Here is a 17,488-nt window from a genome sequence, read left to right as displayed (position 1 = left end):
TAGGATTACATATGAACGTATTTAGAACTGACACCAATGTGTTGTGTGGGCTGAAAGTGTTTCATGCGTCATGTAATATGTACTGTCCTGTACTTGATGTGGTTTCCTGACACCATGCGACTGAAAATAAATCAGTCCTTTGTTCAAAATGAGTCAAAGTAATAACAAGTTTGTTCTGATAATATCCACATTCTTTTTGATTGACTTTAAACAGTGTTTCCCGCTTGCACCAGCCAAGTATGAATTCACTTTGAAGACTATAACACTATTTTATCTTCTATTCGCAAACGACCCTGTTTCAATTCCAGCTGGGGACCTTTGTTGCATGTCATATTATCTGTTTGGCAAGCATACTATGTAACTAGTCTGAGTGCTCGGGTCTAAAGCACTCATTCACAAACCGATTAATGTGACACAGAGAAACACCAAATGCAAATTTAGCTTGAACATCTTTGACAGTGACAGATCTAAGATCTATAAGAATCTAGTATGGTTGTTTCCTCGCTACCGTGTTGTCTTTATTCTACAAATTCTTTCTTCTGTCTGGAGGATTGTGTGGTTTTAAACTAGGCCGCAAAAACGTTTAAGTCCCACCAGATATAACCGCTCGAGGTAATACTTTTGTGTAAAACGACACCGGTTTTATGAGCACAAAGTCCCATCACTTCTGACAGACGCTTTGCAAAGATGAAATTCTGGTGCTCAGTATGTCCGCAGATAATTCTGAATCAAAACTTTAGAGAGAGATACAAAACTGTCTTATAAAACTTCAACATGCAGTATGTGAAGTAACTGAACTTGAGATTCTACCAACAGTAATAACATAGTTATTAAGACACCTACACCAAAGCAAAAGTCCATTTTGAGGATATGTTTCCTATCACATGAAAGGCAGCATGTTGATGTTGTTCACAAACTTTTGGGAACCAGGATTGGCCCTATTTCTATTTCTGGAATACTGCCATTATTTATGAAGTCTTGTGTTCCTCTTCAGGGAGAAGTGAATGCACTGTGAAGTGTAAAAGTCTGGGCTCGCATTAGTTCAAAGTGAATTGTTTGTATCATTTTATGTCAGTGGTCTGCATCCTTGAATAGGTATAAACTATATATTTAGATATGGAAAAGGATGGATGGCTGTGGACAAACACTGTCGGAGCCATTTTGTTTTATAGCAACTCAGCCTCATGTCAGTGATTATGAGCATAGTGTAAGTGTAATAGATTATTAAATCTAAGGAGGATATGATGAAGATAATGATGATGTGGTGGTGATGATGATGACGGCTAGTTTATCTGCACTTTGTGTAACTTGTAAATCACTAGTATCGCTTCCCTACACAGTGTCAGTGTCAGTCTTGACATTTTCTTGACACCCTGTTTATTACTGTGTGATTTGATATGATGAGTTCAGTGGATACATCAATCACTCTGTTAGGAAAGAAAGGTGCACATGTAGTATCTGTAAATATCCGGATCAGCATGCATCCACCTCTCAGGTAGTCCTACTTGGATCAGCAAATACAGCGGTCTCAACATTCGTACTTTAATGACGTGCTTTGCTGCAATGTAAAACTTTTCCAGTGGGAGGAAAAGTGTCTCCCGACATGTAAAAATGCTGCACTGCTGCTGTTTGTAAAATTCATAGTCACAGGGTGCATTGTTTAGAGTAGCAGCTTCAGCCTTACAGGCTAAAATCCATTCTGCTTTACCAGGCGTAATGATCCCGCTGTTCTTTAATTGTTAATTGATTCGGAATAAGCGTTTTTTTATCAGTCATTTATCAATTGATAAATGATCAATGGCTGGTAACGGGGGGGGGAGCGGGTGTTGCTATGTCATTAAGCATATGTTATTTTGTGAATTTTCTCTTCTATTATCGACCATTGTTTTGCTATGTAACATTCAGTACATAATATCATTACAATAATTAATACATAACACTAAAACAGTTTTAGTGGTCTGAATATATTTCCATTCCCAAACAACATCTAAAAGACTGATATATGTTATGTATATATATATATATGATACATTGTCAGTGCTTGTGTTTTCCCCGAGTGTCCCCTTTTCTACTGATTTTTTGCAACATTGTACTAGGGCTGTCCCAGACTAAAGACATTCTTAGTCGATGAACATTTTTCATTCTATTCTACATTCAGCATAAAGGCAGCTCGACTGAGACGGGCAGCCCTACTCTGTACTGTATGCTTTCTGTATGGCACACTGCTGACATTCCCCAATGTATGCATGTAATGTTCAAAGCATCTAGTATATGCTTATTATATGTTTTTATTAATAATAATCTTCTGGTTACCTGGTTTTGTTTGACTTCTGCATTGAACCCAGATGTGAATGTGTGTTAATGTTAATGGCGTTTAAAAAAAAACAAACAAAACAAAGCCGTGCCGACTGTTTTTGCGCTGTACCCGTCCGCATACATTGCACAATTACCCTTTCCTTTATGTTGTTTTGCAGCCTGTGTTGATGTCTTCGGGACACACTCCAATGTACACCTCCGCTGTTTCCACACTGGTAAGAGAACAGAAACCCGAGCCGCTCCTTCACCCTGAAAGTTACCGGTATCATCATCAGTCATTGTCATCAGTCTGATTTGTGTCCTCATTTCCTGTCTCTGTTGGATTCAGTGTCACTAAGTTTGGCTGTCTGATTGCAGACTGCCCATTTTATCTGTGCTGCCAGAGGATGAGGTCATCTGTTTTCTGATGGTATCAGTGTGTTCATACTCATTGTCATTCAAATCTCCTTTGTCTGAAAGATTTGTTCTGCTTGTACTCAATGACTATTTTTGGGTCTGAAATCACATGACTGGAATTGAAATGTTTTTAAATGTTGTGCTTCCATCACGTTATAATATTGAATTCCTGTGTTGTATTCACATTTCCACTCGAGAATTTTCTCAGGTTTCTCAGGCTGAACACAAAACCTGAAATCCTGATATAAATATGTAAATCAATGGAAAGGTACCCGTGATGCTGTGAGTAGGAGGATGTTAAAGCTTCAGTGGTGTGTTGAAGGTGTCATATAGCACGAGGGTCTGATAGACAGATAGATGTAATCACTTTGCAGGACAGACTGAAACCTGTAGGTGTCAGTGTTAGACTGTCAGAGTGACTTTCATAACCTTGAAACGATGGCTAGGCTGCTTTCTCAATAAAACAGTTTTATGATCAGACAGGTTGCATTAGCCTCACGCGTCATGAACCGCTCAAAGGATTGTATCTTTCTTGCAAGGCAGAAAACTATGAAGCAATGGCAGAGGAGTTCATACTAAGGTTTCATTAGACATTCCCTCCTACCTTAAATAACAACAACAAGCTAATTATCGTTTAAAAAAGGAAAGCATGGAAAGCGTGAACACAAAAGCTACATAGAAGTGCGCTTTATATCTTTCAGTCTACGTCTCTGTTGAACAAGCAGTTACTCTTCAACATCAATTCCCATCTTTGTCTGCTTGCCCTGACCTTGAACGCATCCCGTCTAATAGTGCCTGCTTATAATTAAACGGTTTAACATAAGAGGCATTCTGCACACCCTTCAGCATAAATTCATCAGTAAGAAACACGTGTTCGTGTACATTCCCTCACACATACACAGACGTACTACAATTGCTTACATTCTCTCTACTGGTAGGCTAAAGTATGTTCTCAGATGCGTTGCAGTATGTGTGTGTATGTCTTTGCAGCTTTGTAGTGCCTGTGTGCTTGTCATTGATGTGTAGGTGGTGTCGTCAGTCTGTCTCTTTATTGCTTTAATGGCGTGGGGTTTGCCAGTTCCACTCCAGGCCCCGTTGATTTATGGGTAGGATTGTCTCTGGAAGCACTGCAACGGTTTGGCAAAGTAAGAGGAGGTCTTTGGGTTATGTACATGATTTAGCGAAGAGGTGCTTTAGCTTCAAATGACATCCTTTTTCTTTTTCTTTTTTTACTCAGGGCGTAATGTAATTAGAAATGATTTTTTTTTTCTCACACTGTACAGAACTTTTGATATCGATCTGTGCTCATATTAATGGATCCTCCTACCTCTTCTACTTTATATGACTCTATAAGTCTGCTGTACCATGTCCCCCTTTTATTATGGGGCTACATAAATTGTTGTGATGGGCGTTTTTCTTACTGCTGTGATTACATTGAAAGTTTATGTTCTATCTAAAAGCAAACACAAGATCAAATAAATGCTTTTATATACCACATTGAACACATACAGATTTCTATACAAGGCAAATTGATTATCTGCTCTCTTTTCCTAAAAATAATTAAGAAAAGGGTTGTTTCCAAAAACTAAGGCTAAGTTAATGAGCGTTAAGCCATAAACCTTCAGTGTTGCAGAAAGGGTATTTCCCTGCCTTTGCAGTGAATCCCACAGGCATCTAGTTATGGAGCTAAGCTTGGCTGAATCTTGCATTCAAGATACCTTCAAACATCCCATATAGACATTAAAGTAGGCCTCACTGAGCGTGTGTGAGTCTGAAGAAGCAGGATGAAATACAAAGAAATATCCTAAAACCAATCTATGTTTTTAAAATTCCATTCATTCTTTGTAATTGGGAGGTTCACTCACACGTTAACTACCCTGGAGGCACCGCTGACGCTGCTCTCCGTCTCTTTTCATAACCTTCTACCTTTGTTCACTGACAGAGATCTGTCTCAATAATAGTCTTAAGGAAACAGTGTTTCTTGAGCTGAATAAATTACACAACACATTTGCTATTTATCCTTTACCTGACGAGCCGGGAGTGAAAACCAACAGGCATAAAGTGCTTACTGAAGACCCCTGCCGCCCAGTTTATGTTACACTCTGTTTCTTCTAGTGAAAAAAGATACATATCACTTTCTCTCCTCTATAACCACAAAAACGTTCCTACACAATACTTTTCACACAAATCCTCTTCAGACAAAACAGTCAACCCCTCTAAGATGTGTTTGACACTTAGCAAAGAAAACATGTAAAGATTCAATTACTGTTTTCTGTAGTGTTTCCCCAAGAGCTCCACATTATACCCTCCCCTCTCTGCTCTGCACTACTGTCTAGATAGTATCTGGTTTCCATCTTCATTTTCTCCGTCCTCCTTACTTTTCTTTAATAAATGTTTAAATATGTCCCTGCAGCTTCGGTGTAATTACAGTGCAGCAGCAGCTCAGGTCCTTTGGGAGGTAGAGGGGAGAGAGAAAGAGGGAAGAAAAATATGCATGCAGGAAGAGGACGAGAGAGCTGTTCATGCTGAATGGCAGAGTAAGACAGATAGAGAGGGCCTTGCAATTGGAAGGGTGAGAAAATTAGATAGGTAGACGGAGGAATTTTATTTAACAAAATGAGAGCGTCAGCTGACAGCTTGTCCTTCAGCATGTCCTTACATAATTCTGTTCAGTGTGTGTGTGTGTGTGTGTGTGTGTGTGTGTGTGTGTGTGTGTGCGTGCGTGCGTGCATGCGTGCGTGCATATATACACGCCTGTCCATCCATCTGTCTTTCAAAAAGAGAAAGCTCGAGCGTTCTGTTAAGAAAAGCTGTGGATTTAAATGGGAATTTTACTCGTCTTTTTTAAGTAGTTGTGTGCCTTTGTATGGCAACATCCACCATTTAATCATTTCATTGAGGAATGAAAAATAAGGCAATCAGACATTCCCTTTTCAAACATCCTGTCCCATTCTTTACCCTCCTTGAAGGGTTTTGCTGTCCATGGTGCTAAATTCATTGGCCGCAGAAGGTCCATAAGGCTTGAGCAGGACTGTAATGATTGATTGTTATCTTGGATTGATTATGCCTCACAATGTTGGATTTGAATGAGAAGAGGAAAAGAAAATGAGTACAAATCAAAGCAAACAGATTGCAATAATTAGCATTTTAGACAGATTGCTGTTACTTGCAAAGATTTCTGACTACAACTGAAAACTGAAAAAAAAACAGAGCAAAGGACAAACTAAAATGATCTGATGTCAAGCTACATTCTTTCCCCCTCGCTGCCACTACTGTGTTTATGTTTCCCTATTCGGACGGGCTGACTGTAGAACTGGGGCTTACAGCCTCCAGCCCCCTCTCAGTTTCAAGTGCTCCCTAGTACGCGTCAGGCCAGTTTGAGCTGCTTGTCCTTCTAAGTTCAGCCAAAGTATAATTCCTCCCCCTCTCGACATTATACAGAGAGACAGCTAAGTAATTGCCATCAAACTTTCCTGCTCGCTCGTCTTTCCCCGAGCAGTGGGGGTGGGAGGGGTACAGTACAGTAGCAGCAGAAAATATGAACTGCATTCTCGTTGAGCACAGAGCAGCAGCAGGGAGGCACCGCTATCGCAGTCCGCTGCCACAGAGGACGAAGACTGGAAGGATCTGTTAGCAAAATGCTCTGGATGGGTGATTTCTGAAGACAGGAGGATTGTGTCGCAGATAATAACGAGCCTTATCGGCGATGAGTCATTTTTATAACTCGAGCCTTTGGGTTGGAGGATGTTATTGGGTTTCCTCAAATGCAGTCTCCAGCACCGACTCAGCAAGAGGAGGACACTTAATGGGCTGTGCTTTTTTGATTTAAAATTGTGTAAAGGTGTATCCTTTGTCCGCAGCTATTGTGTTTTATTTAGATTGAATGGAAAGCAAAGCTGAAACGGCGTGTGTCAAGATCAAATAGATATTTTTTTATTGAGGCAATCTGGACGCTCTGTGGTGTCTGATCGACTGTTATGGCAGGGCCTAAACCTAATGTCTGGCTTTGCAATGAGGCTTTTGTGGTATTGTTGAAAGTAGACATTTCTCGAGCGAACTCGAACTCTTCTCGCCCCACATTTGGTGGGTGTGTATGTCATTTTGGGCGGTAGCACCCACGATTTCGGCTACATTTCGACACTGAAGCAGAATGTTTATGTCCGTGTGGTACGCCAAAAAGATGGGCTGTCGGTTCCTCAACAATGTACGGAAAGCCAAGAAACAGCGACATCATAAGCTGGTAGGCATGTTTTAAACATGTTGACATTTTTTTTTTTACTATGCCTGTAGCTCATTATTTCTAGGAAATTATTTTAGTGAAAATGGCATTTTGCTTGGTGGCTCAGAGGTGGTGCTTGAAGAGTATGTTTGATTTTGTTATTGTTATGATACCAAGGCTATCTATGTGTGTGGGAATAGATGTTTGTGGGTCCTCCTCTAAAAGGTGTGAAGGTGCAGTTTCTTTCATACAATATTCCATCAAACAGGGAGCCGTAGGTCACCATCAACTCCGCAACCCAATAACCCCCGCACACACCCTTTCCTGCACTCAACAGATATACGTGGGATTTAATAGGAAGCCAATAAGTGAGCAATGTGCATGAAGTGATGTCCAAATTAACCTCTGTCACATCCTGCACTAAAACCCACACACAAGCAGCTAATTCACCAGCCATCCAAACTGCCAACCTAAGCCCAACCCAAAACCACAGCTATACGTTGCAAAACACTTCACACACTTCCTTTTGTTTCTGTAACAACCTTGCACAGCCCTATGGTAAGGGTCAGTCTGGAGTATGCGGTGCCCGTCTGTACCTCTTCCTCTCTTAAACAGAAGAGCAGCACTTTACACTGAAATTGTGCAATACATAAAAAGCGTTCCTAATAAATTCATGGAAAAACCCATTGTCTTTGTCAAACACATGCCAATTCATAGTTTGACATTGCGTATTTCAATAGAGGTCAATATCTTGCTTATTGACAGGATGGCTTTTACATGTTAAAGGTTTCCAGCTGCTGCAAGGTGTGCAGGACGTGCAGCGTTAATGCCTCTCTAATGCAACCTTTGGTTTTCCAGTGCCAGCTCACACGTGACATCAACCCCTCTGATGATATTGAAGCATTCTTCACATTCTTAATCTCAACAGGAAAGGCAGGAAAGACAGCCGTTGGTGTTTTAAAGATCCTTAGGCTTAACTAAACAGGTGAATGTCGTTACTATTGGCGTTATTCGACCTCATTCGACTAAAACTGTCCGTCAGACTGAAAGCCGCTAGAGGTGCGAGCGTGCACAGAATGGGTTATGAGCCTCAGACGTACCGTCCGTAGGCAGGCACACGTGCACAGAGCAGTTAGAGCTTGACCAGGCCACCTAAATGTGTTGTGATTCACATATTCAGGAGGGAGCGTGTACAGTGTGTAGTTACATCTTTAACAGAGGCTGAAACTTATGTTTCCAGAGCTAAATAAAGGCTATTTATTCAACTCTTAATGGAAAAAAGAAATTGATTCAAACACACTGCTTCACTCTTTTGTGGCTCTGTTTCTTGCCTCAGCACGGTGCATGCTAGTATATTGATATATGTTCTTTATTTAGGAAATGATTCAATCACACGTCACACAAAACACTGTAAAATCTGGTAAGAAGAAAAACCTAAATAAATCAGTTTTATTTGTCTTTGAATATGCATATACTGGCACAACGTGCTGCATATAAATCCATCCAGAGGCAAAGGTCTGAGTGAGGATGGATGGTGGAGCTGCCTGTACAGACATGGCAGAGGACGGGTTAGCTGAATAGGTGGTGCTAAAATATTAGGTGGGCAGGAGCAGCCAAACACTGTAAATCCTAACAACCGCGACGTCGAACGACTTGACAGAGCAGAGAGAGGGAGAGAGGGCTCTGTCAGAATCCCTGCAGGGAAACTGCCTGCACCGGGCTTAGATTTCTGCTGGCTATACTCATTATTTCTGTGTCTAGATAAGGATGAATTTGACGTAATGTTCAGCAGCACGGCCCGTTGGACACAGCTACACGGTGAAGCTCTGCAGAGACACTGTTATAATCGAACAGTGTGCAGTTAATGCCGAGCTCTGGCGTTTTGTGGAGCGCTGTTTTATGTCTTTACGTCATGTGGATGAGTATTTTCTCTTCATAATGGCAGCTATATTTAGTATCATTCAACTTGATTAATAATAAGAAAAGGGGATTTGAGCTATATATATGTTATAACGGGAAGATGATACAGGGGTTTATCTTATTTAGCATACACTCATTGATATAAAATAATGGACAAAATAATGGAAACACCTGTCAGTGTAATGCAATGCAATTAAACAACAAAAACTGAACATTATAACCTTCATGAAGGTAGAATTATTATTAGTTTTAGCAAGGTGTATAATAATAATAATAATAATAATAATATTAATAGTAATCTATGCAAATACAGTGACCATTCTTCTTTGAGTTTCTGTGACAACTTAAATCTCTTCCCGTTGCATCACAAAGAAATCACTGGGTAAGAATGAGAAATTGTTTTTCTTCAAAGCTGAGAAACCTGTGTTCCTTTTGCTTGTGTAGCTGCTTGTGTGTGTCAGAGCTGTCAGGTCTGTGAAGGTCAGCGGGCTGGTTTTATGCTGCTCTTTGCTGTTCTGTAAGCACTTCAGATGCACACGGCGTCTCTCACATGCTAATCAGCAAGGTACAGAACAATGACAGAAACAAACACAGGAGTTTAGATGGGGAGTCTGACCGTGTTCTCTGGAGTAGTGTACGCATTGGTGTATTTACATCCTCCAACATCAGATACCTTGATGATGAGAGGGAATCCTTGAAAGGAGCATAAAAGAATGAGAATATATTATAAAGAGATTACAGCGTGTTAAGGTTAGATGTCGTACTTTACTAGAGTTGACAGAGAAAAGTCCCAGCAGGTAAACCCAAACCACATCAATAGCAAAAATCCTGTCCTGTCATTGGCTCACCAGTTGGCATTGACAACAACCGGTGGACGGGAGGCAGACGTCCAGGTCCACAGTATTCACTAGATAGCCGTTTACTGCATCAGCTATACTGCAGTGCAGCTAAGATACACCAAAAAACATGGGGGCTAGCATGAATTAGAACGGTGTGCATTGTGGGCTAGTAATAAAAGGCTCTCTGTCCTTCAGAGGGACAACCTTAGAATGAGAAGTGTTATCATCACAGCTGAGAGCTAAAATGCCCATCAGTCGTGACTGTAGGTTTCAGGGATATACTGAGAGCTCATCCAGGACTCATCTTTAACTTTCTGCCATTATTTCTTAATAACGTGTCTTCTCTCTCTGCCTCCAGGGAAATACTCCTCCAGTGGTGGTGAACACTGACACACTCGATGGCTCCCCATACGTAAGGATTATGTTTAATCTTTCCTTTATTGTATTGTTATGTTAGGCTCAACTTAAGTGCCTTGATATTCAGTCCCTATTATCAGTAATTCCATTCCTTTCCCAGCATCCAGGTAGGTCTTTGCGCATTGTTTAAATCTGAACGATAAGTACGTTTAATTAAAATTGTGTTTCTCCGTTCGATATACATTAGCCAGTACATTACTTAATAAAGTCTTTTCTAAAATGAAAGTGGTGAAATACCTTGAACATATTATCATGTGTGAGCGATTAGAGAATGAGGCTTCTCAAAGGAAAGCTTCCCACCACAGACCAGTATTGTTGTCCCACTACAGCACGAAGAAAAGTTGTGTTTTCTAGGTCAGAACGCAAAACAGTGAAGTTCTTTAAATTCCCTCTTCCTCTGGGACCTTCCTAATTGCAGAGGTAAAGCTGATGTTGAGTTGTTCAGCCAGAAGGCGAATTAGACTAAAAGAATAGCGTTACTATTTTCAACCAGGTACCACACTGGTCCACAAACACAGTATGTGAAAGAGGAGCAGAACCTTTCTGGATCGAATTTAGTGGACAGCACTGCTATAATTAAATTTTGGTGCTGATGATGACGTGTTCATGAGATGATGGGAAGTCCTCCAAGCAGGACTTCTGAGTCTGTTGATGAATAGCAACATATGATGGTTATTTGTTTTCTTCTTATAAATCATTTGTATAAACAGATAAAGGGACAGTGTGGGGGATTTGGCGACGTCCAGCGTTGCGGTTGCATATTGCAACTAACTAAATACCCTTTCGCTCACCCCTCCCTTTACAAGACTGCGGTAACGAGCCGCTGAATGCAGAACTGTGATAACGCCGTGGTATCTTTCAGGACCTTCGCCTCACTCAGAGGCCATCCTAAGCAAAACACTACTTTAGAAGCAATACAATTCAGAGGTGAGGCTTTACAAGCAGGTCGGAGAACTATGGTGGCCTTCATGTAACGTGAAAACAGGAAAGGCCCTGTCGAGAGCTCAGGTTTGGTTTGTTCCTTCTGAGCTACTGTAGAAACATGGAGGTGCAACAGGGCGAACTCAGTGAAGAAGACCCGTTCCCTCTATAGATATGAACAGCTCAATCTAAGCAAACGAAAACACAACCCTTCTTAGTTTCAGCTGATTATACACTAATGAAAAGATAGTTATGAATGTTATATTCCATTTCTGCTCATAGATCCACCTAAATACTACACGCTGCCCCTTTACACTTGTATAATTGTTTAAATAAATGTACTATTGTTTAAAATATAACTTTCTTTAAATGACTAACAACCTTTTCTGACAGGTGAATGGGACAGAAGGAGAAATCGAATATGAGGAAATCACACTGGAGAGAGTGAGTCTGAGAAAATGATCTTTTAAACTTGATTAGTCATGTTTACATGTAAAAGGATAACGATGACTCCAAGCTCTAAAGTCACAGTCAAATGCTCCTGTTGTGAATAATAATGTATCTTTGTTTGTATTTGCTACTGCAGGGTAACTCAGGCCTTGGCTTCAGCATAGCAGGAGGAACAGACAACCCTCATGTGGGCGACGACCCCAGCATCTTCATCACCAAAATCATACCTGGAGGAGCCGCGGCTCAGGATGGACGGCTGAGGTAAAACCACACACACACACACACACACACACACACACACACACACACACACACACACACACACACACACACACACACACACACACACACACACACACACACACATCTAAGCTACAATAAGCACAAAGCCACATTCCACTAATATATAATTCAACAATCAAAAAAGCCCACGGGCCCATTACGCAGGTTTCAGATGAAAGAAATGTGCTCTGCTGCCCTCATTTACCCTGCCTTTTCTCTTCACATTCCTGCACATTTTCTTTTGAATTCACTCATTCAGACAGCCAGTCACTTTTCTACCAGCAAACGCACTTAGAGAAACAGCCCAAGTAGAACCTCACCTCTTCGTTTTAAATCCAAAATATTGTAGCACAGAAATACAGCCTATTGACTGTCCAGCCCGCTCAGCATCAAAGTTACATCAGAGAAACCCTGCCTGTTTAATTCAACATCTGAATGCCTCTACCCAGATATCACCCTATTACAACTACTACTACTACTTGTATAGGTCTTTCACTTTTATTGTTTGTATTTGGTCTAATAATTTGTAAAATGTTTTTTGTGTAAATGTATTTTGTTTTTTGGAGGTTCAAGAGAGTCTCGTACATTTAAACAAAACATTTATACACGTTAAAAAGAGATCCTGTTTTAAACACATGATATGAAATGGTAAGGAAATGGCACTAAACAGCAACTGCAATAACTGAGCCTCGTACAGAGCGTCCTACTCGTCCTTCATTTTACAGTTGACCTATAAACGTTCATCTGGAAGAGAGTACACTTATATTTGCCTGAATGCAATGGGGGGGGGGGGGGGGGGTGTTTCTTGGCCTTTCCTCTCTGCTATGAGCGACATATCTCTTATATCTTGAGGAAAACACTTTGAACATTACTACTCCTAGTATCTGAAAAATGGAATTCCTTGATAACCTGACAAATTTTGTGGGCGTATAATTCATGTTGCTTTCAGATGGTTTGAAGTCTCTACTTGATCATTCAAACACCACAACATTTGTTCTGTCTTCCATATTGAGTGACTCAGTGGCTCCTATGATTTAGGCTCTTTGAAAAACAATCACTATCAGTATAAATAAGAGGTTTGTGAAAGTGCAGCTTAATAGTGTTGATTTAGAACATTGTATACAATATGTATATAACTCGTTCTTTATACTTTAGAATAGATTGTATGTAAATCCCTACGAGCACAGAGCGACAGAGAACATTAAAGGATGCTCTCTGGTGGAGTTGCACCAGAATTGCCAGCATTAAAAAACGTGTTACTTTATGAAAAAAGACACTTTGTATGAAGATGTCATTGTTTCTCTTTGGAGTTGGGTTTAGTAATGTATCTCACTTCAATCAGGAGATACTTAATTTAAGTGAGGCTTAAGAGCAATTAAATTAATTTATTTGACACAGTGTGCACAATAGGAAAGGTTGAAAGAATACATGAGGACTCTTTGGCGATTAGACCCCCATTCTGGTGTCATCACTTTAAAGGGTGTAGTCATGGCATGAGAGGAATATTCCCCTGATATTATAAAGAAGGAGCTGTTTTAAAGTTTGACAGCAATGAGACGATTGGCTCACAGCGGTCGTGGCAAAATCTGATTGGTTGAATTGTAGAGCGAACGCCCTCAGTCAGCTCAAGAGAAAGAAGACAGAGAGATGAGAATGTAAATAAATAAAGCTAGCATGAAGATAGTCTTCCTGATTGAACTTTCGCTAAGCTTCATTTGTCTAGCAGCCCTCAAGAATTATTTCAGTCTTACAAAATGTTACACCCTATAATTGTCATGGCCGTAAAAATCAATTTTAAACACATGAATGGGATCGTGATAAGTAGAGTTTTTAGGCCCTTGGAGGAAGAATGTGTGCATCTGAAAATAGCTATTTCATCAAATTCTTGGCTTCTGCAAAGACAGGCTGTCACTTGCACTTCACAAATCCACTCCTCATCATTTTCAGGAACAGTTAACGCAAAGAGAGCTAGACTGCAGCTAGCCCTTGTGCTAGATCAATAGCAGAAGGGTTTCTACCCTCGTTAATATTGGATACTAGGGATGCACGACATCGAATTTTTCCTGATATCTGATATATTGATATTACCGATACAACTCATTTTGGCCAATTGCTGAAGCAGATATAAACTACTGCAACTTAGGTTTACTTATTAAACATGGCGTATTTACTTTTATGCAACATTTTCAAACAAAATTGCGTCACAGGCGCATACGCGTCCTCTTATCAGCTTGTCATATTGTAAATAATGTTTATTTCTGGCCGATGTAGATATGTCATTTTAAAGCCTTTATCTCTCCATACCAAGAATAGTCCTGCATGCCTAATAGATGATAGGAGATGAGGGAACGGGCCAGATTTATGTGGCCAAGCTGGATCCCTCCAGCCACTGACAAAAACTAATTATGCATTTTCCTTCTCCCTCCAATGGTCTCTCTCTATCTCTATCTCTCTCTCTCTTTGTTTCTTAGTGTGAACGACTGCATCCTATTTGTGAATGATGTCGATGTGAGGGAGGTGACACACAGCCAAGCCGTGGAGGCCCTTAAGGAGGCAGGTGCTATCGTCCGCCTCTATGTTCTCCGCAGGAAACCAGCAGCAGAGAAAGTCACTGAAATCAAACTCATCAAAGGGCCTAAAGGTATGTGGAAGTGTGGACTGGTGTACAACATCACCGCTGCTGTGTGGGTTTAAGGATGCTTTATACCCAGCTAAACTGTGCCTTCTGGATTTAGCAAATCTACTCTGTGTTAACCCGTACCTCCTTTGCTCACTCTCTCCCTCTCTCTTCGCTCCCGTTTCTCAGGATTAGGTTTCAGCATTGCTGGAGGGGTGGGAAACCAGCACATACCAGGAGATAACAGTATCTATGTCACCAAGATCATTGAAGGCGGAGCAGCTCATAAAGATTGCCGTCTGCAGATCGGGGACAAGATCTTAGCGGTTGGTCATTCATATGGAATAACTAGCATGGAGAGATATATGCCCACACGTTTACAGTACAGGTCACTGATAGCCTCAGACTCTCACCTCTTAAGCACATGGATGTATTAGGAGCCAAGATGAATTACAGCTGTAATTTACATGGCGCGGAATCACTTTTTTTAATATGTTAATAGCTGTGTAGGATGGGATAAATGTTAAACTGGAGTGTTGCTACAATGAGTCTCAAGCAGCATTGCTGACATCTGCTGGAGAACGGAGAGACTGTAGCGTAGCAGCTGATGGCGAGCTCAACACCAGAAACTTCAAAATGGTGCTTGGTTTCTACTAAATGGTGTCTGAGCAAACGCTTTACCTTTAAATGCTATGGGATACTGCAACGTGCTTCTGCTCATTATGAATCTGTTCAATAATATATTTACCATCGATGGCTTCATTACTTTATATGTAATAATGCTCTTTTTTGTGACACACATAGTTAGTTAAAGATGGACATTTGCATATTACCTTTAAGGGCTCCCAATCCAGAGGGGACCCGAAGCTTTAATTTTGGACTTGCTCATCTTTGCCTATCTAATCTGATAGATGCTTAGCAAATTCTCTTAGAATTGAGAGAGTAGGGGATTTCTGATACATTTAGCAGTTCCTTTTACCTTGTGTAGGATCTAAATTGAGGTCAGTGCTGTAACAAATTTGTCTTATTGTTCCAGCATTCAAATATAGAGAAGCACCAATACCGATACTGACTAAATTGGTACCAAACTGACTCAAATAGCTGGATCGGGTATCTTGACAATGAGCCGATCAGGTATCGGATACCATTTCATAATAAATATCAATGTATATCTATGTATTTATTTGTTACATTTTGTTTTTAAAAAAGTTACAAAAGCAATGTTTAGGTCAAGCCTGATGCTGCCTTACGCATAAAATAATGATCCCAGTCACTTTCGCACAGTGAGGCATAGAGCTTATAAATTAAAAACTGGTATTGGATCGTATCGGTACTGAGAAAGTCAGATCAGAGCATCCCTATTAAAGATGTTACTTTGGTCACTAAAATGATGGTATTTCTATCTAAATTTGATCCGTCGTTGTCGCCTGATCATAAATGTTGAGCACCATTATAAGTTGCTCTGCAGAGCGACTACATCACAAATGCAGATATGAATGTGTCAGTAGGATGGAGGATCCAGTGTCATCTCTGGTCTCCCTTTCCTTCTGAGCCTTGTAGTTTGCAGTCGGTGATCCTGATTGTGTTTCCCTACTTGTCGTGTACAATCAGGTAAACAACGTGTGTCTTGAGGATGTGATGCATGAGGATGCGGTGGGGGCTCTGAAGAACACAGCCGAGGTGGTGTACCTCAGGGTGGCCAAGCCCAACAACCTGTTTCTGACCAACTCCTACAACCCACCAGACCTCACCAGCAGTAAGACACTCTCTGCGAAGTAAAACTACAGCAAAGAAAATCACATCAGAAAACGCCAAATGTCCTGCGTTAGAGTTGATGTATTTCCAAGAATGTACACCCACAAAATAAGAGCTTTTTCTTCAGACTTGAAACAGCAGTAAAAAGTAGAGTAGAGGGAATATCTTGTTCTTTCTAATACACTAGAGATGACTGTGGGAGTTCTGTGAAAATTCAAAGCTAAGGTGTACAGTTTCAGGTTTTTCTTCTTTTTCCTCACAAAAACACAAAAAAAAATCCTTGACTTGAATCTGCCTCTTGAATCTGAGCATGGTGATGCTCTTTTTGCAATTGGCTTTCATGAGATGATTACAGAGAATCTTTCATACAAAACATTAAGAAAATATCATATTCATGTGCATTTATTCTGTGCTGCCATATATCTGACCTCTTTTGGTTTTGTGTGTATTTTTCCAGCATATTCCCATATGGACACTGAGCTCAGCCACCCCAACTATCTCGGGTCAGATTACCCACAAGCCCTCACGCCCACCTCACCTAGTCGGTTTTCTCCCGTTCTGCATGGCATGATGGGAGATGATGACATCCCCAGGTGAGCATGGATCCTTCAGCTAAACATGTACTGTATACAGATCTGTTATTAGCAGTCGTAGGATTAGCGGCATTATTGTTAGTAGTACTGTTTGCATTGAGTTTGTGTTGTGCATATATTATTGATAGAAATGACTCTTCTCTCGGCTTTATCTCTCTTCCAGGGACCCTCGCAGAGTTTTGATCCACCGAGGCTCCACTGGTCTGGGATTCAACATTGTTGGAGGAGAGGACGGAGAGGGAATCTTTATCTCTTTCATCCTGGCAGGGGGGCCAGCTGACCTCAGCGGAGAGCTGCACAAGGGCGATCAGATCCTCAGTGTAAAGACACTTTTTTCATCAGAAAGTTCTCACATACACACACAATAATCTACAATTGCACCAAGTGATTTTTTTCAGCTGTGGTTGTTAACACTTATGCTGTGTGTGCGTCAGGTGAACGGGGTGGACCTGCGTATGGCCACACACGAACAGGCAGCTGCGGCATTGAAGAACGCTGGCCAGACAGTGACCATCATCGCTCAGTACAGACCCGATGGTAAAGCCACAACTGTCATACATAACATATGTCATTTCTTATATTATACACATTAGTCCAGTAAGTGGGGGGGGTATCACGAGTTTCATCACGACACGCTATGAAATAGATTCTATGGACAACAGTACACAATAAAATACAATACAATTTCGATTCGACTCATTAACCGGACGGTCTATGGGATGATTTCATGTGCACACTTTCACACACTCAGTTACATTTATAT

At 40.8% G+C, this 17,488-nt stretch overlaps 1 protein-coding gene across 1 annotated transcript in view; it reads left to right on the top strand.

Annotated features, from left to right (window-relative positions):
- dlg4a (discs, large homolog 4a (Drosophila)) overlaps window positions 1–17,488 on the top strand; it is a 44,962-nt gene that overhangs the window by 16,135 nt on the left and 11,339 nt on the right. Inside the window, 10 exon segments of the mRNA XM_029447717.1 lie at window positions 2,475–2,531; window positions 10,049–10,102; window positions 11,422–11,472; window positions 11,615–11,739; window positions 14,232–14,401; window positions 14,567–14,703; window positions 15,989–16,133; window positions 16,590–16,725; window positions 16,889–17,045; window positions 17,160–17,262. Coding sequence (XP_029303577.1) covers window positions 2,475–2,531; window positions 10,049–10,102; window positions 11,422–11,472; window positions 11,615–11,739; window positions 14,232–14,401; window positions 14,567–14,703; window positions 15,989–16,133; window positions 16,590–16,725; window positions 16,889–17,045; window positions 17,160–17,262 — 1,135 coding nt within the window.

Source organism: Cottoperca gobio, chromosome 14 (assembly GCF_900634415.1).
Source record: "Cottoperca gobio chromosome 14, fCotGob3.1, whole genome shotgun sequence".
Classification (NCBI taxonomy): domain Eukaryota; kingdom Metazoa; phylum Chordata; class Actinopteri; order Perciformes; family Bovichtidae; genus Cottoperca; species Cottoperca gobio.
The sequence above is the reverse complement of the archived record's forward strand: the minus strand, read 5'-3'. Positions and strand labels throughout refer to the sequence as shown.